This window comes from Sciurus carolinensis, chromosome 1, assembly GCF_902686445.1.
Source record: "Sciurus carolinensis chromosome 1, mSciCar1.2, whole genome shotgun sequence".
Lineage (NCBI taxonomy): Eukaryota > Metazoa > Chordata > Mammalia > Rodentia > Sciuridae > Sciurus > Sciurus carolinensis.
Window position 1 is genome coordinate 91,308,976 of NC_062213.1, and position 25,322 is coordinate 91,334,297.

Genomic DNA, 25,322 nt, shown 5'->3' on the forward strand with positions numbered 1-25,322 from the left:
ACCAAGAAGCCGGTCCTGGGACCCTGCTCTGCACCTAATCCCCTGGCTATGCGGCCCCTCCTCTGAGCCGTCACCTGGAGCCCCGTACAATAGCTCCGAGACCCAGAGACCCGCCACACACCTCCTCCTCTGGACAACTGCCCGGTTTCCGATGCAGTCACTAGGAGTCCAAGCAACTCACTTCCCGTCTCCTCCTCCTGCCAACCGCCCATAGCCCTAGGCAGTCACTCCAAGTCCAAGTGACCCGCCCTGTTCCTCCTCCTCCTCCTCAGGGTAGCCCCCTGGGTGTTCAGGAGCGGTGGCTCTGAGACCAAGGGACCCACCGCGCTCCTCCTCCAGGCAGGCCACCGGTGTTCAGGAGCGGTCGCTTTTAGTCCAATCAACTCACCACTCGCCTCCTCCTCTGGCAACCACCTGTGGCTCTGATGCAGTCACTCCCAGACCAAGCGACCCGCCGCACTTCTCCTCTTCCTCCGGGCAACCCCTCGGTGCCCAGAAGTGGTCGTTCTGAGTTCAAACAGCTCGGCACGCAGCTCCTCCTCTGGCAACCGCCTGTGGCTCTGATGCAGTCACTCCCAGGCCAAGAGACCCACCGCGCTCCTCCTCTTCCTCCGGGCAACCCCCCGGTGTTCAGATGCGGTGGTTCTGAGTCCAAACAGCTCGCCACGCAGCTCCTCCTCAGGCAGCCGCCCGGAGCCCCAGTGGTTGCTCCGAGTCCAAGCGCTGTGCTGAGCCGCCTCCTCTACGATGATCCCAGTTGTCCGTGTTTACCGCTCCAGCGGAGGGAAGAGCGTCTCGCCAAGCAACTCTACTTCACAAAGTTACCTGTGTTCCGGGGCTACCGCCCCATCCGGGATGCCTCCCCAATGGGAGAGACTCCCCCAGCGGCTTTGAGTTGGTCCCAAGTCTCTCACTATCTCCTCTTTTGAATCTTGCATCCTGGAGCAACGTGAAATGCAGCCACCCTCTAGTCCGCCATCTTGAAAAACTGGAAATATTTTCTAGAAAGTTTAATATGGATAGTCCGGTAGAAAGTTGCAGGTTTTATTTATTTATTTATTTATTTATTTTTTGTGGATCCTAATATACCTGTTTCTCTAGGGACCTTGAGAATTGGATGAGTGGCATTGGAGGCATGGTGTCATCACAGGAGCTGGCTGAGGACTTAACTGGCACAGAGATCTTGATAGAGCGACACCAGGTATGGCTAGAAATCTACAACCACTAATCATTTGACCTGATAAACTCCCCTCACTTAAGAAAATTTCAAAAGGATTAGCCTTATCAGTCTATTTACCTTCTTTCCAACAGGAGCATCATGACGAGATGGAGGCAGAAGCCTCCACCTTCCAGGACTTAGAAAACTTTGGCACAGACCTTATAGACAGTGGGCATCGTAAAAGCCCTGAGATTGAAAATAAACTTCAAGATGTTAAACGAAAGAGAGATGATTTGGAGAAGGCTTGGGATCAACGCAAGAAGATGCTAGACCAATGCCTGAACTTGCAGGTACAGCCAAGTTCTAGTAGTTAAGCAGATTTAGCCCTGGTCTGTTCCTTGTAAGCAGTTTGGATATTATATTATAGTCACTCAGCATACTAACTTCTGATGGGTGTAAACACATGGCATCTCTTGATTGTGTAGCGTTGTATTCTATAGTCTGATTATTGTTTTACTCACTGCTCTTATCCCTGTTAGAAGTGACAAACACACTGGTGATCAGTCCTGAACATGACAGGGAGGGATTGTCATATATTGATTAATTAAGGGGTTTATGTAGGCCCTTGTGTCACAAAGATTAGTAAGATAATATTTATATTTTTAAGTAGTGAAATTAGATGTAGTACAGGTGATTCTAATGTAGGGAATCTTTTCATAAAACAAAATACGTGAACGCTTTGAGAGTGAAGAGGAAGGAGTGATTACAGCTTTTGAGGGAAGAGTATAGGAACATCACAGGTCAACTCTATGGGTAATGTTTAGCAGAGTCTCAAAGAAAATAACCAGTCAGTATCTGCCAGTTGTAAGGTATAGGAAATAATGCCCCCAAATTGGGTAGAGCTTATGTAAATACATAAAATGTGTGCTCAGGAAAGATTAGAAAACCCAATATAGCTAAGATTCATTATCTTAGTGTTTCTGGAAAGAAAGTAAACACTGCTTGCAAGATCCTTGGTGTCTGTGTCGGGGGAGAGAGGTAAGACCATTTCCTCTGTCCACCTGCAAAAAATATGTAATACACTTCTAATTTCATTCCCTGTAGTTTTTCCAAGGTAAATGTGAACAGATTGAGAGCTGGATGGTGGCACGTGAGAATTCCCTCAGGTCAGATGACAAAGATTCCTTAAATAGCCTAGAGGCCCTGATGAAGAAACGTGATGATTTGGACAAAGCAATCGCTGCTCAGGTAGTAACAATGAAAATAAGTATCCCAATAATAATGATTGTAATAATGACAGAAGTCTTATACATTTGTCTGGTATTATGATTTAGAAGTATTTTGATTCACATTTACTTCTTACAGACAAGTCTAAAGCAGGCACGGTCAATTGACACTAGACACTCTCTTATCCAAATCATATGTGCAATTGAACTTGATGTCTGCCATCCTAAAACACAAAGTTTAGGATTAAAATTGACTTTATATTCTTAATATCTATTTCAACAACCCGTTTGGTATAGGATTCACTTTATAATAGCATGAGAAATGACTGTTCTTTAGGGAGCTCATTACTACATGTAGCTCACCTCAGTAAGATTGTTAGATATTTTTCCTCTTGTTGAGTTGAAATATACCTCCCTGTAAGGCATTTACCCTTTGGATCTGTCTCCTGAAGCCAAAAGGGATATCTTTTTGTTTTTCCGTAGTAAGGAGTCTGAGATTGTACCAAGGACTAAGGTACCTAAGGAATCCGAACTCTTATTTTCCTTTATTTAGGAAGGAAAAATCAATGACCTAAAAGATTTTGCTGATCAGCTTATAAATGATGACCACTACGCCAAGGAAGAGATCACTGCTCGGCTCCAACAAGTGCTAAACAGGTCAGACCTGACGCTACAGGAAGATGTAGCAAAGTGACCTCTTTGCTAGCATTGTGATGGGGGAGACACTCTGAGATTTTGTCTTTTCTAGAGGCCTTAAACTGTTTGACATCTTGGAAATTGTGTTACCTTTTCATCACTGTGACCAAAATACCTGAAACAAACAACTTAGATGAGAAAAAGTTTATTTGGGACTCAGGGTTTCAGAGGTCTCAGTGCATTGTTGGCTGACTGTCCTGCTCTGGGCCTGAGGTGAGGCAGAAAATCATGGCAGAATGGTGTGGTAGAGGAAAGCTGCTTAGAGAACCATAAAACAGAGAGGTGGGGGGAGCCAGGAACAAGATATAATCCAAGGTCACACCCTCAGGGACCTGTTTTCTTCAGCTACACCCCACCTGCCTACAGTTACCATCCAAGAGCCCATTCAGATTATTAATCCATTAAACGGAAACTCATCATTTCACTTCTGAACATTACTGCATTGCCTAACACATAGACTTTTCAGAGGACATTAAAGATGCAAATGATAACACTGCCTGATCTAGACTTATGGAATGAAAGACATGGAAAGTACTTTTGAAATTACTTGACTTAATCACTGCATTTTATATCTGAAAACAGTGAGATAGGATGAGAGGAAAAAGGGCAGGTTGCAAGATGAAAAAATTCATGTATTTGACATCAGAGCAAAAGGCAAGGGTAATCAGAGAGTGATTTAGCCTCCTCTCATAGATGGGATGCTCTCAAAGCACTACTGATTGCTGAACAAACAAAACTTGGAGACTACGCTGATCTGAAAAAATTCTACCATGACCTTGAGGAGCTAGAAGAATGGATCAGTGAGATGATGCCCATAGCCTGTGATGAATCCTACAAAGACCCCACCAACATTCAGGCAAGTTCAAAATAGGAGTCTTGGAAAATTTAACCGTCTTACCTTGTTGGCTGAATGATCACCCGTATATACTGAACACTCATTTGCTTTTGAAGCCTCTGCATCTACCATCAGAAACTTCTGATGTGACAGAAATATTAACTTTCCCTTTTATACATTATTTTCTTTATCTCACCCACCTGAGAGGATAATTTAGTTTTTTCTTTGCCTTCAGAGGAAATACCTGAAGCACCAGACCTTTGAAAATGAGGTCCATGGTCGAGCTGAGCAGGTAGAAGAAGTCATCAACCTGGGGAACTCCCTGATTGAGCGGAAGGCGTGTGATGGCAGTGAAGAGACCATGGAGGTAAAGGTCCTGTTTGGGATGAGCTTTGGGCTGCAAAGGTACAAGAAGAAAAATCTTTTACTCTTTATTGTTCTAAAGGTAGGGATCCAGCATGTGCTCTGTGGTCCCCCTGATTGCTGGACAAGAAAGGAAGAAAGCAGTGATGCTTAGACCACCTCTCCCATCATACTTAGCTCCTGAATCTCCAAGAAAGCTTTCAACTGAATTCCCAAGTCTTCTCATGCTTGTTTTGCATTTCCTATCCTTTCTGCCAAGAATTTTTTTGGCATTTGGATGCTAGTCCATGCAATCAGTGCAGGATCCTTGTTTAAAACTTCTCCTTTCATCCAAAACTTCTTGCTTTCCCAGATTGAGCATCACTAGTTTGAAATGTATAATATTCAAGTAAGAGCAAATTTTGGCTGATCCCTACATACAGAAACTCCCTACATTATCATCTCGAGTTGTCATAGTACTCAGAGTACCAAACACTATTTTAAAAAGTCCTCACTTTCTTTGAGTTAGGAGCAACTGAAATTGCTAAAAGAACATTGGGAAAACCTCCTTGAGAGAACAATTGACAAAGGACAGAAACTCGATGAGGCTAGTCGTCAGCAGAGGTTCAACACAAGTGTCCGGGATTTCGACTTCTGGCTTTCAGAGGTAATTGCACCTGGAGGTGGTGGGAGCATGGTAACTTAAAGAATACTTTTTAAATAAATGAATTTATATATGAATGGCTTTCGTGAGCCTTCTTGGAAAAAGACTGTAGACTAGATGCTAAATTTTATTCTCCTTAAACACATTTTTCATCTATCAGCTTTATTACTTATTGCTTTGTGCCCAGGCAGAGACACTTCTGGCAATGAAAGATCAGGCCAAGGACCTGGCTTCTGCAGAAAACCTGCTCAAGAAACATCAGCTATTGGAAAAAGAGATGTCGGCTCGAGAGGTAAGTAGTATTGAAATCCTCTCAGCAGAAGGAAAACATTTCTGATTTCCTCCCTTATTTTCTAGGAGACCATTTGAGAACTTAGCCTTGCAAAACTGAGCATGGTGTACTCAATCAGCATGCATTTTAACCAGGTCAAATCTATGGGCTACAGAGCCATTGTGACAGTCACTGTCAATTATCACTGAACTGTAGACTCTAAAACTCCAGGAAGTGGATCTTAAAAGCTGCCTTGTTTATCTTTTCACCCATACATGTATATAAACTATTTTCTATAGTTATATATTCAATCTAGCCTTTGAAAGAAAATTCAACTTTATTTTACAGAATTATAGAGAGAAAAAATAAAATCACTTGGAACATGTACAATGAATTTAAATACAAATACACTCTAGAAAACCTGTGAAGAATTCCAGTTGCAACCTAAGAGCAACCAAAAACTTGTCCTGGGAACAGTAATAAAAATGCTGGCAGGTGTTCATTTCATAGAGAGAATTGTATACTATCATTTTTCTTTGGTAATAGAGTCACATGCAGAAAGGACAAGAAGTCGAACACTTTCTTGATTTAGGTCTTCAGTACTTAGCATCTCCTGTTACATAACTAGAAGGCTGTGTTAGAGTGGGCAGAGCCTGGGTGTGTTCTATGGCCAACCCTAAGCATTCTACCAATAAAGTTGTTCTTGTTCAATATTTTGATCAACGAATCAGTGCTCTAAAGGAAGGTAGTCCTGTATGGTGAAATTGTTCACCAAGATCTAATTTTCTCGCTGTGGATACAGGTAAAAAGCAGAAGGAGGAACAAGGACATACAATAAATGTATAGTTTCAGTAACATAGTTATGCTATCTGTATCACTCTATGTCTGACCCTTATTTATTCTGAACATAGAAAAATATGTATAAAATATGTAATAGTGTAGACCATCAAATTCACTATCTTTTTTTTGTGCGTGTGAGTGTATGTGTGTGTGTGTAGCATTGGGGATTGAACCTAGGGTTGCTGTATCTACCACTGAGCTATAACCCAAGTCCCTTTTGATTTTTATTGTGAGACAGAGTCTCACTAAGTTGCTGAGGCTGGCCTCAAACTTGTAGTCCTTCTGCTTCAGTCTCCTGAGTTATCTGCCCAGCTAAATTCAAGCTATCTTTTAAAGCAATCTATTTGAACTGGTCTTTGATCCAGAAGCAGTGATGATTGAAGTCTGGGGTCTATACAATACCTATACTCTGCCATTCACAGACATATTGGGACTTTCTAGGATGCACTCAAGGACCTGAAAAACTTGGCTACGGATCTGCTCTCCAGTGGAACTTTCAACATTGAGCAGATTGTGGAGAAAAGGGATAGTATCAACTCGCGGTTTGAAAATGTTCAGAACTTGGCAACTGCACATCATGAGAAACTGAAAGAGGCCTATGCCTTGTTCCAGTTCTTCCAAGATCTAGATGATGAGGAATCCTGGATAGAGTATGTACCCTCAACTCAATTCACAATTTGTGGGTAATCTAAAAGATTTGACTGGAAAATCCACCCAACATGTTCCAACTTATATGAAATGAAATTTCAATGTAAAATTTGTATTACATTTTAATCATGTTTGTCTCTGCTTAAAGTTCACATTGGCTTCCTTTTTTCCCAAATTTCCTCACTGGATTTAGACAGAGGAATAGAAGTGTGGAGGGAGTGGTGAGCAGTTCATATACTTGTTAGGAACCAAATTTTGAAGTTCTATATGTTTGTTTTATATAGTTCATAGAATGTGTAATACTCTCAGATATAACTGGGCATTTATAGCTTACCCAGCTAATATCATTGACATTATTCTGTCTATATCCAGTGTTGGTAATAACACTGAACTGGATATAAAACAAAGAATGTTACACACTATCTACCATATTTTCATTGCTAATTCTCCTTTTGTTGTAAAAATTATGATTGAGGAACTCTAAGCAAATCAGACTATTCTGCTTCCCATATAATTTGTTCCATCATACTTCTCTTCTGCAAATCTTCTGATTATTATGAGTAATGAATGAATTACATGGAAGCATAGTACATAGGGCACCAAAGAGGATATCTTTAAAACATTGTGGATGGTACAAAATAGCATTATCTTGTCTATATTTCATGATGATATTCAAATATTTTATACTTGGAGCCATTTAAATTGTATGACCCCCCTATAATACCAACTCTTTATAACTATTCTGTTTTTATTGATATTGAGAGACAAAAATAATAAGAGTCATAAAGGTCATATCTATTTTCACTTTTTTTCCCCAAGAGTAGTATTAATGTATGTTCATGAGCAAAGAAAATATACAAAAGTAGATAGGCAAAATAATTCATGGGAAGGCTTTTTACAGGTGTGCACATGGTGGACATCAGTATTTTAATTTGTACTAGCGTGACTCAGTTGATATCTTTTTCGCTATTGGCATCAGAATGTTCCAGAGCTTACCACCTCCCCCCACACATGCATTTAGAAAACTGTTGCTCTTGAGTGACCTCAATATCTAAACTTTGAATTTTTTATTGCTTTCTTGGTTCCAGAGAGAAACTGGCACGAGTAAGCTCCCAGGACTATGGGAGGGATCTGCAGGGAGTTCAGAACTTACTGAAGAAGCACAAACGCCTGGAGGGGGAGCTGGTGGCACATGAACCTGCTGTCCAGGTAGGAATAGAATTATCAGACCCAAGGTGATAAGATAATCTAACAGCTGTCTCTCATGTTATAGCCAATATTTTGGTGCTTCAAAATGTGAATGCAGTATGCCGAAGTCTCAGAGAGTTAGTCATACAGTTCACAAGTGTTCTGTTTTTGACCACATTGTATCTTCTCTGAATAGAAGGATTCTAGACAGGAGTTTGTGCCATTCCCTGGAAGGAACATTTTTAGCAGTGTTGGAAAGTCATTGACAATTGGGATGCAGGTTAGGACATCTGCTAAAGCTGTACGATAGCCATATGGGAAAAAGGATACTCTGGGTCTGACCTGGCAGCAGAGTCCATGTGTGACCATGTGCTTATAAAGCAGCTCATGTGCTTTATAAGCAAAATGCAAGCACTGAGATATTTGCCAAAATATTTGGAAAAGTTTAGCAGGGTAGACCTGGCTGCAGTTTCCTTCATGTTCCCAGGATTTCTAGGACTACCTCAAGTCCCATGGAGGTTATAAATGATCCAAAGGGTAGGAAGGACCAAATACTTATCTAGAGACTGTGACTGAATGGGGAGAGATTATGGAGTAATGCAAAATGGATGGGTGTGTTCTTCAGAATGTGCTGGATATGGCAGAGAAGCTGGGAGACAAGGATGCTGTGGGGCAAGAGGAAATCCAGGAGCGGCTAGCTCAGTTTGTTCAACACTGGCAGAAACTCAAAGAGTTGGCCAAGGACAGGTGAGTGGGAGGCCCAATTATCTTCCTATGGGCTTCATTTATGAGATGGCTGTTGGGACGATAATTAAGTGTTGGCTCAGCTTTGACCACTCTCCCTGAGTACCTATCTTATAAGGCTCTGCTCAATTCTTCCATGAAGCTCTCCACCAATTACCCTAGACAGAAATGATCATTACTTCTGTTCTGAAAATGCCTTTCTTCCTGTACTTACATGCAGCTGTCTTTTATCAGTATTTTCCTATAAGTGGTGTTCTTCATATCATGTTAGCAGCCACACATCTGGTTTACTTTATTGTCCCAGATACACCCCTTAGTCATGAAAGAGTGAGGGAATACTTTTTTCTTTTGCAGCCTCCTAGACAATTTGAACAACATAGCTATATCACAAATCTAACAATTTCTGACTACAATCCCATCCTATTGGTGGTAGGAAGACACATTTCTTCCTAGGGAAAAAGGAAGCTTCTAGATTTGTGGTTCCTTAATCATGTACTGTAGAAAGAGATACTTTGCTCACTGTGGACAGTCTTCAACTATGAAATCTTAGCATTTTACTTTTGGGGACCATAGGGTTTCCTTTCTTTAGCAAATTTCCTAGAAAGTAGACCCAAAATGGACTTCTAGGGCAGGAGTCTGCTCCATTTCACAGGAGATCTTCACCCCTGACCAGTAGGCATGTAGCAGATTGTGCTCTGGCCCAGTTTAACTGTGACTAACTTGTGGAACATGAGCAGGTCTGCTTGGATGAGATTGTGCCACCATGCTGTCATCCCATGGCTTACCATTCCTTCTTCTCATTGTCTGGGTAACCACCCTGTCACAGAGGGCTTCGGTTGGAAGAGTCTCTACAATTCCTGCAATTCATGGAGAATGCAGAGGAAGAGGAAACGTGGATCAGTGAAAAGGCGGTGATGGTGGCCCGAGGGGATTCTGGAGATACACTGGCTGCTACTCAGGTGAGGAACAAGCAGAATGAAATCAATTTTTCTCTCTCTTATTTGGATCCTTAAGTAGTTAATGTCTTCACCTGTAAAATGAGAAACTTTTCCTAGTGAAAGAAGGATATGAGGGAATTTGGGATAATTCTACCAATTTTAAGTATGAAAATGTAAAGATCTGAAGGTATCAATAAATTGTCCAAAGTAAAGGAACAAATCAGACATGAAAACAGTCCTCAAATCTTAATCTGTAATCTGTGTCTATGATTCAAAAAGACTTTATGGTTAAAGTCCATTCCTGATAGGTTGGATTATTTACAGGGCAAAAATTTTCTAAAGATTTCCTCCAACCCTAATGTTACAGTAATTTGACAAAAATTCCTCTTATGCCTGGATATTGGTTACAAATTCCAGAATACATAATTTTTAGGACACAAAGAATTTTAATATGCCTACTAGAAACAATAGTTCCACTTAAGAAATACCCTTTTAAATGCAGGGCTGGGTTTCCCAATGAATAGATAAATAAAGTTTACAGTGTGATCTTGAGTTAATATAGATTTTGACAGCTTTTGAGATACTGATTATAAAACAGTATTGTTCTAGGGAACTTGAGAAATATGCTTTCTAAAAATTGGGACTTTACCCAAAACTCTATGTGGAGATTAATTCATTTTTATATGATGACATAAAAAAAAATTTAGATTTACCAAAGAAACCTTAAAAATCTAAGCAGCATATAGTTCAAATTACCGACTCCTATGGTTTGAAAAAATCTTTTAGAATGTGTTCATGAGCACCACTTAACATGTTGAATCATTGACCACTCTCAGTGGTTTTAAAGTTTCATATCAAATATTCCAAAGGTTCTTCTTTAAAAAAAAAAAAACTTTTTAATTTTGAGAATTATGAATTCTCATGCATTAAAATAATAATGCAGAAAAATCCTATGTATCCTTTACCAAGTTTCTTCCAATGGTAATGTCCAGAAAAACCATAGTATAATATCATAACCAGGATATTGACACTGCCAAGAGTCAGAACATTAGTATCACCAGAGATATGTCTCAGGTTGCTCCTCTATGGCCACACCCACTTCCTTCCTGCCCTGTCCCATTCCTAACAACTGGCAACCATTAATCTCTTCTATATTTCTAAAAAATTTTGTCATTTCAAGGCTGTTATGTGCATGAAATAATACTCTCTGTCACTTTTGAAGATTGACTTTTTCACTCTGCATAAAACTCAGGTGATTAATTCAAGTTTTTGTGTTACAATAGCTCATTCCTTTTTATTGCTGAATAGTGTCATGGTATGAGTGTACACAGTTCAATCACTCACCTGTTGGAGGACATTTGGGTTGTTGCTACTTTTTGACTATTTTGGGAAAAACTACTATAAATATTCATATAAAGATTTCCAAGCAAACATAAGTCTGTTTCTCAGGGAAAAATGTTTAAGAGTCTAATTGCTGTACTGAAGAGTAATCATCCATTTATTTATTTTTTAAAGCCAAACTGTTTTCCATAGTATCTATATCATTTTATAGCCTTACTACCAATTTCACAAGTGATAAAGTTTCTCTATATCCTTGCCAACACTTTTTGTTTTTGCTATTTTATTTTAACCATTCGGATAGGTGTGTAGTGATAGATCCTTGCGGTTTTAATATACATTACTTAATAGTTAATGATGTTTTATATTTTTCATGTTTGACATCTGTGTATTTTCTACAGTGAAATATCTCTATGTCATTTACCTGTTTTCTAAGTAAATAATTTGGTTTGGTAATAACACCTAACATGAGATGTCATCTTAATAAATTTTAAGTGTACAACACATTGGTGACTACAAATACAATATTGTATCTATAGAGTAGAACTTGTGGACTTTTACTTGTTTCACTGAAATTTATGCCTAATTAATATTCCATTTACCCCTTTTCTTATCCCTTGGTAACTACCATTCCACTGCTTTTTTTGTTTGTTTGTTTCTTCCTTTTTGGTTCTTTTTAATTATATATAACATTAGAATTCATTTTGACATAATTATAAAAGTATGGAATATAATTTATTCTGATTCAGTTCCTGGTACTTCCCTATTTATTCCCCTCTTCCCTCCTCCTGTTCTCTTCTCTCTACTCTACTTATCTTTCTGCTGTTCAACTTTTAGTTTTTTGTTTTCTTTTTCTTTAGTTAGTGTCCTATGGATATACATGATGGTGAGGTTCACTGTGGTATATTCATATATTTATATATGAAATTTAGGTCAGATTCATTTCACTGTTCTTACCCTTTCCCATCCTTCCTCCCTTCCCCTCAATCTCCTTCATCTAGTCCACTGATTTTTCTACTATTTTTATGAAGCCCGTCCACCTTCTCTCTCTTTCTCTCTCTCTCTCTCTCTCTTTCTGTCTCCCTCCTTATTTAGGACTAGCTTTCACCTATCAGAGAAAACATTCAACCTTTGACTTTCTGCATCTGCCTTACTTCACTTTTTATTCTATTGGTTTGCCTCACATAAGTAGAATCATGCTGTATTACTTTTTGTAACTGACTTATTTCACTTGGCATAATGTCAAGTTTTATTTCTATTGTAACATACTGCATAATTTCTTTCTTTTATAAAGCTGAACAGTCTTTCCATTATATGTATATACTACATTTGATTTATCCATTCATCTGTAAAAGAACTCTAGAGGTTTTTTGATATCTTGGCTATTGTGAATAGTGCTGAACTGACCATAGAAATGCTAATATTTTGTCAAGATCCCGATTTTAATTCCTTTAGATAAATGCCCAGAATTAGGATTTCTGGGTTCATGTGGTAGTTCTGGTTTCAACTTACTGAGGAACATTCACACAGTTTTTTTATAACTGTACCATTTTGAATCCCCACCAACAGTGTAACCAAGGACCCAATTTATCCAAGCCATCACTAACACTTGCAGTCTTTTGTTTTTACTAATAAACAGCCTTACAGGTATGAGGTTAATTCTCATTGGATTTAACTTACATTTTCTTCATGATTAGTGATAGTGATTATTTTTTTCATGTACCAGTGGGACATTTATATGTCTTCTTTAACAAAAATTTTATTCAAGTTCTTAGTTCATTTTTTTTAAATTAATTTTTATTGTAAACAAATGGGATATATGTTGTTTCTGTTTGTACATGGAGTAACAGCATACCATGTGCATATTCATACATTTACATAGAGTAATGATGTTTGATTCATTCGTTATTTTTTTCCTTCCCCCCCACCCCTCCCACCTCTCTTTTCCCTCTATACAGTCCCTCCTTCCTCCATTCTTGCCCCCCTCCCACCCCCCATTATGTGTCATCATCCACTTATCAGTGAGATCATTTGTCTTTTGGATTTTTGAGATTGGCTTATCTCACTTCACATGATATTCTCCAATTTCATCCATTTGCCTGCAAATGCCATAATTTTATTATTCTTTAGAGCTGAGTAATATTCCATTGTATATATATATATACCACAGTTTCTTTATCCATTCATCAATTGAAGGGCATCTAGATTGGTTCCATAGTCTGGCTATTGTGAATTGAACAATTATGAACATTGATGTGGCTGTATCTCTGTAGTATGCTGATTTTAAGTCCTTTGGGTATAGGCCGAGGAGTAGGATAGCTGGGTCAAATGGTAGGTTCATTCCAAGTTTTCTAAGGAATCTCCACACTGCTTTCCAGAGTGGCTGCACTAATTTGCAACCCCACTAGCAATGTATGAGTGTACCTTTTTCCCCACATCCTCTCCAACACCTATTGTTGCTTGTATTCTTGATAATCGCCATTCTAATTGGGGTGAGATGGATTCGTAGTGTAGTTTTGATTTGCATTTCTCTTATTACTAAAGATGGTGAACATTTTTTCATTAGTTTGTTGATTGCTTGTAGATCTTCTTCTGTGAAGTGTCTGTTCATATCCTTAACCCATTTGTTGATTGGGTTATTTTGTATTCTTGGTGTAGAGTTTTTGAGTTCTTTATATATTCTGGAAATTAGTGCTCTATCTGAAGTATGAGTGGCAAAGATTTTCTCCCACTCTGTAGGCTCTCTCTTCGCATTGCTGATAGTTTCCTTTGCTGAGATTTTAGTTTGAATCTATCCCAGTTGTTGATTCTTGCTTTTATTTCTTGTGCTATGGGAGTCTTGCTAAGGAAGTCTGATCCTAAGTCAACAAGGTGAAGATTTGGACCTACTTTTTGTTCTATAAGATGCAGGGTCTCTGGTCTGATTTCAAGGTCCTTGATCCATTGTGAGTTGATTTTTGTGCAGGGTGAGAGATAGGGGTTTAGTTTCATTCTGCTGCATATGGATTTCCAGTTTTCCTAGCACCATTTGTTGAAGAGGCTATCTTTTCTCCATTGCATATTTTTGGCACCTTTATCTAGTATTAGAAAATTGTATTTATTTGGGTTTGTGTCCATGTCCTCTATTCTGTACCATTGATCTACCTATCTATTTTGGTGCCAATACCATGCTGTTTTTGTTACTATTGCTTTGCAGTATAGTTGAAGTTCTGGTATTGCGATACCCCCTGCTTTACTCTTCCTGCTAAGGATTGCTTTAGCTATTCTGGGTTTCTTATTCTTCCAGATGAATTTCATGATTGCTTGCTCTATTTCTGTAAGGTATGTCATTGGGATTTTAATTGGAATTGCATTGAATCTGTATAGCACTTTTGGTAGCATGACCATTTTGACAATATTAATTCTGCCTAACCAAGAACATGGGAGATCTTTCCATGTTCTAAGGTCTTCCTTAATTTCTTTCTTCAATGTTTTGTAGTTTTCACTGTAGAGATCTTTTACCTCTTTGGTTAGATTGATGCCCAAGTATTTTATTTTATTTTATTTTTTGAGGCTATTGCAAATGGAGTTGTTTTCCTCATTTCCGTTTCAGCTGTTTCATCACTTGCGTATAAAAATGCTTTAGATTTATGTGTGTTGATTTTATAGCCTGCTATTTTGCTGAATTCATTGATGAGTTCTAGAAGTTTTCTGGAGGAGGTTTTTGGATCCTCTAAATATAGAATCATGTCATCCACAAATAGTGACAGCTTAAGTTCCTCTTTTCCTATTCGTATCACTTTAATTTCTTTGGTCTGCCTAATTGCTCTGGCTAGAGTTTCGAGGACAGTGTTGAATAGAAGTGGTGAAAGAGTACATCCTGTCTTGTTCCTGTTTTTAAAGGGAATGGTTTCAGTTTTTCTTCGTTAAGAATGATGTTGGCTATGGGCTTAGCATAAATAGCCTTTACAATGTTCAGGTATGTTCCTACTATCCCTATTTTTTCTAGTGTTTTGAGCATGAAGGGGAGTTGTATTTTGTCAAATGCTTTTTCTGTGTCTATTGAAATAACCATATGATTCTTATCCTTAAGTCTATTGACATGATGGATTACGTTTATTCATTTACAAATGTTGAACCATCCTTGCATTCCAGGAATGAACCCCACTTGATTGTGGTGCACAATTTTCTTAATATGTTTTTGGATACGGTTTGCCAATATTTTGTTAAGGATCTTTGCATCTATATTCATCAAGGATATTGGTCTAAAATTTTCTTTCCTTGATGTGTCTTTTCCTGGTTTGGGTATGAGGGTGATATTAGCTTCGTAGAATGAGTTTGGTAGGGTACACTCCTTTTCTATTTCCTGGAATACTTTGAGAACTATTGGAATGAGTTCTTCTTTGAAGGTCTTGTAGAACTTGGTTAAGAATCCATCTGGTCCTGGGCTTTTCTTGGATGGTAGTTTTTAATGGCTTCTTCTATTTCATTGCTTGATATTGATCTGTTTAAATCATGTATGTCCTCCTGGTTCAGTTTGGGCGGAGCATATGTCTCTAGAAATTTGTCAATGTCTTTGGTAGTTTCTATTTTGTTGGAATACAGATTTTCAAAGTAGCTTCTCATTATGTTCTGTATCTCAGTGGTGTTTGTCAAGGTATTTCCTTTTGCATCATGTATTTTAGTAATTTGAGTCTTCTCTCTCCTTCTCTTTGTTAGTGTGGCTAAGGGTTTGTCTATTTTGTTTACTTTCTCAAAGAACCAACATTTTGTTTTGTCAATTTTTTGAATAGTTTCTTTTGTTTCAATTTCAATGATTTCAACTCTGATTTTAATTATTTCCTGTCTTCTACTACTTATGCTGTTATTCTGTTCTTCTTTTTCTAGGGCTTTGAGCTGTAATGTTAGATCATTTAATTGTTGACTTTTCATTCTTTTCTGGAATGCGCTCCATGCAATGAATTTTCCTCTTAGTACCACTTTCATAGTGTCCCAGAGATTTTGATATGTTGTATCATCATTCTCATTGACCTCTAAGAATTTTTTAATCTCCTCCCTGATGTTTTTTGTTATCCATGTTTCATTCAATAGCATATTATTTAGTCTCCAAGTGTTGGAGTAATTTCTCTTTTGTATTTTGTCATTGATTTCTACTTTCAGTCCAATATGATCTGATAGAACACAAGGCAGTATCTCTATTTTTTTACATTTCCTGAGGGCTGCTTTGTGGCATAACACATGGTCTATTTTCGAGAAGGTTCCATGTGCTGCTGAGAAGAAAGTGTATCCGCTCATTGATGAATGGAATATTCTATATATGTCTATTAAGTCCAGGTTATTGATTGTGTTATTGAGTTCTATGGTTTCTTTGGTTGGATTTTGTTTGGAAGATCTATCTAGTGGTGACAGTGGTGTGTTAAAGTCACCCAGAATTATTGTGTTGTGGTCTATGTGATTCTTGAAATTGAGAAGGATTTGTTTGATGTACAAGGATGCACCATTGTTTGGGGCATAATTATTTACTATCATTATGTCTTCCTGATTTATGGTTCCCTTAAGCAGTATGAAATGTCCTTCTTTATCCCTTCTGACTACCTTTTGCTTGAAGTCCACTTTATCTGATATAAGGATGGAAACCCCTGCTTTTTTACTGAGTCCATGTGCATGGTAGATTTTTTCCCATCCTTTCACCTTTAGTCTGTGGATGTCTTTTTCTATGAGATGAGTCTCTTGCAGGCAGCATATTGTTGGGTCTTTCTTTTTAATCCATTCTGCTAGTCTATGTCTTTTGATTGATGAGTTTAGGCCATTAACGTTCAGGGTTATTATTGAGAAATGATTTGTATTCCCAGTCATTTGGCTTATTTTTGGTTTTTAAGTTGACTTGGTTTCTCCTTTGAGTGGTTTTTCTCTAAGGTAGTTCCTCCCTTTGCTGACCTACATTGTTGTTTTTCATTTCCTCCTCATGTAATATTTTGTTGCGAATATTCTGTAGTGCAGGCTTTCTATTTGTAAATTCTTTTAACTTTTGTTTATCATGGAAGGATTTTATTTCATCTTCAAATCTGAAGGTTAGTTTTGCTGGGTATAGGATTCTTGGTTGGCAACCATGTTCTTTCAGAGCTTGAAATATGTTGGTCCAGGCCCTTCTAGTTTTTAGAGTCTGGGTTGAGAAGTTGGCTGCTATCCATATTGGTCTCCCCCTATATGTAAGCTGATGTTTTTCTCTCGTGGCCTTCAAAATTCTATCTTTATTTTGAATGTTAGGCATTTTCATTATAATGTGCCTTGGTGTGGATCTGTTGTGATTCTGTGCATTTGGTGTTCTGTAAGCCTCTTGTATTTGATTTTCTATTTCATTCTTCAGGTTTGGGAAATTTTCTGATATTATTTCATTGAATAGGTTGTTCATTCCTTTGGTTTGTTTCTCTGTGCCTTCCTCAATCCCAATAATTCTTAAATTTGGTCTTTTCATAATGACCCATAGTCTTGGAGATTCTGTTCATGATTTCTTATGATCTTCTGTGTTTGGGCAACTTTATTTTCAAGATTAAATATTTTGTCTTCATTGTCTGAGATTCTGTCTTCCAAGTGGTCTAGTCTGTTGGTGATGCTTTCCATTGAGCTTTTTATTTGGTTTATTGTCTTCATTTCAAGGATTTCTGTTTTTTTTTTTTTTTTTTTTTTTTTTTTGAGAATCTCTATCTCTTTGTTGAAATGATCTTTTGCTTCCTGCAGGTGCTCTTTCAGTTTATTGGTATTATCATTCATTGCCTGCATTTGCTCTTTTATCTCATCCTTTGCTTCACAAATCATCTTAATCATGTATAATCTGAAGTCCTTTTCTGACATTTCTTCTAACATACTGTCATTGGATTCTATTTCTATAGAATCTAGATTTGTTTGGATCATTTTCTTCCCTTGTTTTTTCATGTTGTTCATGTATCTTCCCCTCTAGCAGTGCAGATCTGGGGTATTGCAGATTTCCCCCTATAGGCTTATAGTGGCCCTATAGGTTTCCAAAACCCTTTCTTTAAGGGGAAATCAATATTAGCAGTGCCCAAATCAGACACTATGCAATCCTAGAACAAATAGCCCCTATGGGGACAATAAGAAAATTGTCATAATAAACAAAATGAGTTCAAATATTATCTTTGGTAAAATAAACAGGTTTTCAATAAGGTCTGCAGTTTCAAATGGAGGACAAAGAGGATGAAGAGGGATGTACAATGTGGCTGTTAATGGGATAAGAAAAGAATATACAGAAGTTCTAGAAAATAGAAAATGTGAGAGTGTAATCAAAAGAAATCGGATGTTAGAATGCAAGAAAGGGAGAAAGAGACTCTGAGCGAACAGGTAAAGAAAAGGAAAAGAGAGCGAGAAAAGGAAAGAAATAAAAACTTAAATTTTTTTAAAAAGGAGAAAAAAGAAAATCTACTGTATAACAGTGATATACTAATGAAACCTCCAGTGTTCAATAGCCTGATGCATGAGAGGTACCTGACAATGAGCTTCAAGCCTCTAGCAGGCATCGCAGGATGGGATTTGCCCCACCCAAAGATCGGAGCTATGGCTTCCAGGATTATCCAAGATGACCGCTCTGACTTCGAAATGTGGCAAATGGGGAGCTGCAGCTCAGGGGTGGACGTGGTCAGCTGGAGGTCCTGGAGACGAGATGCAGTTGGTCCGGCAGGGGTCCTGGAGGTCTGGTGTGTTTGGTGTGGTTGTGGGATCCTGGAGGCCGGGTGCAATCAGTTGATCTGGGGTCCCGGTGATAGGGTGCAGTCAGTTGGTCTGGGGGTCCTGGCAGCAGGGAGCAGTTAGTCAATGTGAGGGCCCCAGAAGCAGGGAGTGATCAGTTGGGCTGAGGGATCCTGGAGACGGGGCTCAGTCAGTCTGTCCAGGGGTCCTATGGGGCCTGGCTGTTGTCTCAAACTGGCGGCAGCCACGTGTAATCAAACCTGCAGGTACTATAACAGTGAACTTCCAGGCAGCAGCAGGCAGCTGGTGCTCCAGTGGCAGTTGGCGATCATTTTGCTGACTGTTGTTGGACGATTGGGAGGTGAACCTTGTGTGTTGGGTGATGGATAGGAGTAAGGCAGGCAATGGACAGGCAAGAGGCAGGCAAATGGCAGATGATAGATGCCTGACAGTGAACAATATGCTCTCAAAAATGGCATCGATATGCTGGCAGATTGCAGGTCATCACAGCAGACAAATGGGGTAAACACCAGGGGATCGATAAGCAGCAAAAACTGCCTCACTGAGAAACAGATATCCTCTGCTTGAAACTGGCGTTACGGAGCGACAAGGAACACAGCCTCCCTCTTGTCCACCATCTTGGATCTCCCTTAGTTCATTTTTTATCAAGTTCTTATTTGTTCTTTTAATTTTATTTATTTATAGTAATGAGTTTGAGCAGTTCTTTTTTTTAATTGGTTCTTTATACATTTTGAATATTAACTTCTTACTGGAGAAATAGTTTGCATGAATTAACTCTTATTCTGTAGGTTGCCATTTCACTCTGTTGATTGTTTCCTTTGCTGTGCATAGTATTTTAATTTGGCGAAGCCCCACTTGTTTATTTATTTATTTATTTTGTTGTTGTTGTCTGTGCTTTTAGTGTCATATCTAGGCAATCATTGTGAAAACCAGAGCTGTGAAATTTTCTGCTTGTTTTCTTCCAGGAGTTTTATAGTTTCAGGTCTTAGTTTAAGTCTTTAGTCCATTTTGAGTTGATTTTGAGGTATTATGTAAGATAAGGGTCCAGTTTCCTCCTTCTGTAAACAAAGATTTTGTTTTTCCAGAACCAGTTTTTAAAGAGACTGTCTTTTCTCCATTGTGCATTTTTGATACTTGTTAGTTGATGGTATGTGCATGGATTTATTTATGTGCTCCATTGTCTGTGTCTTTCTTTATGCCATACCAGACTGTCATTTATAGCTTCATAATGTATTTTGAAATCATGGTAAGTGTTCCCTCCAGTTTTGTTATTCTTTTGTCAGCACTGGTTTGGGTATTATTTTTTTTCGGGTTCTATATGAGTTTTTAGAATTTATTTGTTCTACTTCTATATAAAATATGATTAGAATTTTGATAAGAATTATATTTTGAATCTGTGGATTCTTTTGTATAGTATGGGCATTATGAGATGTATTTCCATTTGTGTATATCTTTCTTAAATTTCTTATATCAGCTTTATGTAATTTTCAGTATACAAGTTTTTCACCTCCTTGGTTAAACTTATTTTCAAGTTTTGCATTCTTTTTGATGTGATTATGAAAGGGACTGTCATCTTACTTTTGTTTTCAGATAGTTCATTGTTATCATGTAGAAATGGAATTGAATTTTGTGTAACTTGTGTGATTTTGTGTAACTTTTTTTTGGTTTATTGATTCTAACAGTTTTATATGGAGTCTTTAGAGTTTTTTTTTTAATATATATTGAATCATGTCATTTGCAAATAGAGACAATTTACATCTTCATTTCTGATTTAGATGCATTTCCTTCCTTCCTTCCTTCCTTTCTTTTTCTTTCCTAATTGCTCTGGCTAAACTTCCAGCACTGTGTTAAATAGACTTAGGAAAACTGCATCTCTGCCTTGTTCCTGATCTTTAAGGAAAAGCTTTCAGTTTTTCACTATTGAGTTTGATGTTCACTATGGGCTTTCTGTTTCTAGTTTGTTGATAACTTTTATTGTAAAAGGTTACTGAATTTTGTTAAATGCATTTTTCTGCATTGGTTGAAATGATCATGTGATTTTTAAACATCTTTTTTTCTGTCAATGTGATGTACCACATTTATTGATTTGCATGTTGAACCATCCATGAATGCTAGGAATAAATCCCACTTGCTTATGGTATATATTCCTTTCAATGTGCTGTTGGATTTTGTTTCCTATTATTTTGTTGAGGATTTTTGTATTTATGTTCATTGAGAACATTAGCTTATATTTTTCTTTTCCTGTGGGTTCTTTGTCTGGCTGTATCAGGGTAATACGAGTTTCATAAAGGTATTTGGAAATGTTCACTCGGCTTCAATTTTTATAGTTTGATAAGGATCTGCATTAATTCCTTAAGTGCTTGACTGAACCCATCAGTGAAGCCATCTGGTCCTGGGACTTATTCTGTTGGGAGGTTTTTGATTTCTGATTCAGTCTCATACTATTTATCAGGTTCTTCCTACTTTCTGTTTCTTCATGACTTAGTCTTACTAGGTTGTTTCTAGGAATCCATCCATCTAGTCTCCATTAACAACTTCTGCAAAATGAAACAAAATATAATAAGGCCCATCTTGTTTTAAAAGGAGTGACCATCTTATAGCAATGCTTAAGATCATCATACATTGAAAATACTTTTATTTTCAAATGGTGATTTTGAAAAGGTATATTTGTCATAGAAATTCCATTTCTTCCTTTAGCCTGTGTTACTGTGTTGTATAGGACAAAATATTAATGAGATGCTGTACGACAAGCAGAATGCAAAAAGGCAGCAGCGACAATGGTGTTGGTGGTGATGGGTGAGGACTGGTAAAGATATTTCCTAGGAACATACAGCAAAAGATAGAAAAGCAGTGCTTTGCATGCCTCATTCTCACTTCTCTTTCTACTCTGCCAGCTATACAGATGTTATGCTTCCGTTGAGCAGTCAGATATACAGAAGGTTTGCAGTGATATTCAAAGATAATTTCCTTAACCTTCTTTGCATCCTTTTGGATAACTTCTTAGTTTAGGATACTCTTAAAGCTTACTATTTTTCTGATACATACAACATTTTCTAGAATTTTATAACCTCCACACAGAGACATCTTTATATACCACCCTCATTAAAAAAATCAGAAAAAGGTAAAGGTCACATGATAAGTTAAAAAGAATGTCAGTTAAATTCCAAGTTCTATTTTCTAAAGATACTGCCCTCCAGGGAAGAATCTTGAGAGGAATTTTGTAGTTTTCCAGAGGGAACAGACACTCACCCAGTCTGTGAGTTTAGCTGAACCAACCCTGGTGAATAATATCACAATGAGCCTGAATGTGGGTAGAGACAGATTTTTCAGCCTTGGCTATTTGATTTTCACTGATTTTATTTATGCAGAACTTTCTAAAGAAGCATGAAGCTTTGAATAATGACTTTGCTGTCCATGAGACCCGAGTGCAAAATGTGTGTGCACAAGGAGAAGACATCCTGAGTAAGGTGAGCTCACACAGAGAATCCAAGTCTAATTTTTATTTTGAGAAAGAAAGTGTCCCATAGTCATGAGTAATGCTAAAATCATACTCAGAACTTTAGCAATCTCTTCTAAGCTTTTGTTGTTTTTGTTCCCAGTAACTAATTAACAACTAATTATCTACTCAGTTGCTGTTTTCTGGAATTTTTTTCTGCAAGTTCTTATATGTGCACCTTTGACCTTTCCTTAAATCCTTTGTTGACATTCTTGCTATTAAGATCTTGTTCCTGGCTTTGGCTATAGAGTATTCTAAGAATCTGAAGAAATTTCTTTCTGATCCTTTAAGGAACAGAAACACACATAAACATCTTTGCAACTTGAGAATTGCTCTTTTGTTTAGGTATCATTTTTACAAAACCTTATTGATCTGAGTGCTATGTGGAGACCCCTAAACAGAAATGACTCCATACCTTCTGGAGGCTCATATCAACTAAGAAAATTATACTTATGTGTACAAACATGACAAGATCCTCAGACACTAGAGTGCAAATAACCTTCTTGGGCATGGATGAATAATGGAATGATACTAGACTTATAAGACAGTAGTTATATATTTGGAATAAGAGAGATCAGAGTTTTGTTTTTTTTTTTTCAGTTTCAGAAACTTTATTGGATTATATGGGGCTGAGAATTCTTTTCTTTTTTAAATTTTTTTTTATTTTTACAGACTGCATTTTGATTAATTGTACACAAATGGGATACATCTTTTCATTTCTGTGGTTGTTCATGATGTAGATTCATACCATTCGTGTAATCATAAGTATACATAGGGTAATGATGTCTGTCTCATTCCACTATTTTTCATACCTCTGCCCCCTCTTCCATCATTTCCTTCTATGTAATCTAAAGTTCCTCCATTCTTCTCTCACTCCCTACCCTCCCACCCCCATTATATATCATCATCCACTTTTCAGGAAAAACATTTGGCCTTTGGTTTTTTTGGGATTGGCTTATTTCACTTAGCATGATATTCTCCAATTTCATCCATTTTTCTGCAAATGCCATAATATTATTCTTCTTTATTACTAAGTAATATTTCATTGTATATATATACCACAGTTTCTTTATCCATTCATCTGTTGAAGGGCATGTAGGTTGGTTCCACAATTTAGCTATTGTGAATTGAGCTGCTATAAACATTGAGATGAGAACTTTTTAATAGTGCTAATGAATTCACATTTCTAGCCCAGACACTCATTAATTTATATGTCTGTCTTCCTCTCCCCTCCACCTTGGTATTGCAGGAAGAAATTCAGAATAAAGAGAAGATTTCTGCAAAGATCCAGGTTCTGAATGAAAAGGTCCCTTCTCTGGCCAATGCGATAGCAGCTTGGAAGTTGCAATTGGAAGATGATTATGCCTTTCAGCTATTTAACTGGAAGGCTGATGTGGTAGAGTCCTGGATAGGTATGTGTCAAGTTTGGGATCCCTGATAAATTCCATTTTTAATATAGTCTCTGGGGATTTTTCTTTCACCATGAAGAAAGAGACACTTCTTTACACTTATCGATTCTGGACACGGTTATACCCATGTGTACACACACACTCACACACACACACACACACACATACAAAGGGAAACTGAGTGTCATAATTTCACAGAACAGTTTTTTTTGTGGGGGGAATGTGTGATTTTCAGAAAGATAGGATCATCACAAAACATTGTAGGAAATATAAACTATAATGTATGATTGATGTACTTATAATTTATATCTAATTTTCAATTTTCCTTTTGTTCTATGAAACACTCAAAAGTTTTCGTAGCCCTAGATCTGTCTGTAATTTTTATCCTCTATCAGCTTAGAAAAACCATCCATTTTATACCCCTGATCCCATGAACCACATCCTTGGAGAATCAGGAGGTCTTCATGTAGTCTGTGGTAAAAAATTCATTCACAACCATAGAAACGAAATGATGTACCCCATTTGTGTACAATGAATCAAAATGCAGTCTGTAAAAATTAAACAAATAAATAAATTTTAAAAAATTCATTTTCTGCCAAAAAGGGTTCCTACAAGACCAACATATTTTTTCTTTCTATTAATTTTCTTTCCTTTGTAGCTGAGAAGGAAATGAGCCTGGAGAACGAGTACAATGGTGCGGACCTCACTGCCTTTCTAACTCTCCTGGCAAAGCAGGTGAGGCCAGGCTGCCATGTTGACAGGTGCCATGGGACCCAAAACCCACATCACACAGAAGCTCAGTCCTCTGGAGTTATTGCATTTCAAAAAATCGTGGTTTGACTGTCTGTAGCATCTATAGTATGCTCCCTTTTTCCTTCTCAGTATTGATAATGCTACCTTACTCCCTCCATTTTACCTTGCCCTCTCTCACATACTAGTTTTGCTGCTAGGTATTCAGCTTATACAGAATCAACGTTGGCTTTTTCTCTGTTTGTTTGTGCATTCCTTTGTGTTAATGACTGTACTAGTCCATTTTTGGTTATAAAAATGCAGGTTGACTTTATCAAGAGAAGAGGTTTATTTAAATTACAGTTTCAGACTGGAAGTCCAAATAGCATAATGAAGGCCCCATGGTAGATGGTAGGGACATGTGCAAAAGAAGAGATCACAGCTAGAGACAGGCAGCCAGAGACAGTGGGGTTCAGCAGTACTTTCTGAGGATGCACTTCCAAGTGACCTACGTAACCATGTAACTAACCCTACTCCTAAAGGTCCCACACTCATCACACAGAGGTCTGAGCTTCTAACACATAAAACTTTGGGGAATACATTTGTTTCCAATCTATGGCAATATCTTTTTAAATATATTTTTGCTTTCTCTTAGATCAACTTGATGCTCTTGTTTCTTTCTTAAATTTCTTAGATAATAAAAATTTAACCATTCTTCTTTTCTTATGTAAGCACATGAATTTAAGTATATGAATTTCCCCCTAAGGAAGAATTTAGCTGTATTCCACAAATTTTGTCATTTTTATTACCTTTCAGTTATACTTTTATGCCATATCTAATTTAATTTATTTTTTTAACATACCCATTACTTGGTAGTATATTGTTTAATTTCTAAACAGTGGGGAATTTTCTCATTATCTTTTTTTGAGATTTATGTCTAGTTTAATTAATTATTGTGTTTTGAAAATATCTATATTTTTTCAGAGTGTTGATTTATATATAGTAAATATTCTGTTTTGTTTAATATTCCATGGACACTTGTAAAGATTATGCATTTTACAGTGGTTTTTATTATAAACCAGATTATGGTCATTAATT

At 37.5% G+C, this 25,322-nt stretch overlaps 1 protein-coding gene across 3 annotated transcripts in view; it reads left to right on the forward strand.

The window, feature by feature from the left end:
• Nucleotides 1-25,322, forward strand: part of Spta1 (spectrin alpha, erythrocytic 1) — a 94,969-nt gene that overhangs the window by 56,772 nt on the left and 12,875 nt on the right. Inside the window, exons 28-43 of one of the 3 annotated variants that reach the window (XM_047554291.1) lie at nucleotides 1,102-1,201; nucleotides 1,312-1,509; nucleotides 2,264-2,407; nucleotides 2,939-3,042; nucleotides 3,775-3,937; nucleotides 4,152-4,283; nucleotides 4,788-4,925; nucleotides 5,110-5,214; nucleotides 6,475-6,683; nucleotides 7,770-7,890; nucleotides 8,495-8,616; nucleotides 9,440-9,572; nucleotides 21,959-22,057; nucleotides 22,250-22,258; nucleotides 23,336-23,498; nucleotides 24,154-24,230. In XM_047554291.1, coding sequence (XP_047410247.1) covers nucleotides 1,102-1,201; nucleotides 1,312-1,509; nucleotides 2,264-2,407; nucleotides 2,939-3,042; nucleotides 3,775-3,937; nucleotides 4,152-4,283; nucleotides 4,788-4,925; nucleotides 5,110-5,214; nucleotides 6,475-6,683; nucleotides 7,770-7,890; nucleotides 8,495-8,616; nucleotides 9,440-9,572; nucleotides 21,959-22,057; nucleotides 22,250-22,258; nucleotides 23,336-23,498; nucleotides 24,154-24,230 — 2,017 coding nt within the window. Of the gene's footprint in view, nucleotides 1-1,101; nucleotides 1,202-1,311; nucleotides 1,510-2,263; nucleotides 2,408-2,938; nucleotides 3,043-3,774; nucleotides 3,938-4,151; nucleotides 4,284-4,787; nucleotides 4,926-5,109; nucleotides 5,215-6,474; nucleotides 6,684-7,769; nucleotides 7,891-8,494; nucleotides 8,617-9,439; nucleotides 9,573-21,958; nucleotides 22,058-22,249; nucleotides 22,259-23,325; nucleotides 23,499-24,153; nucleotides 24,231-25,322 lie in introns of all 3 variants that reach the window. The other 2 variants (XM_047554280.1, XM_047554287.1) reach the window with 2 other exon arrangements.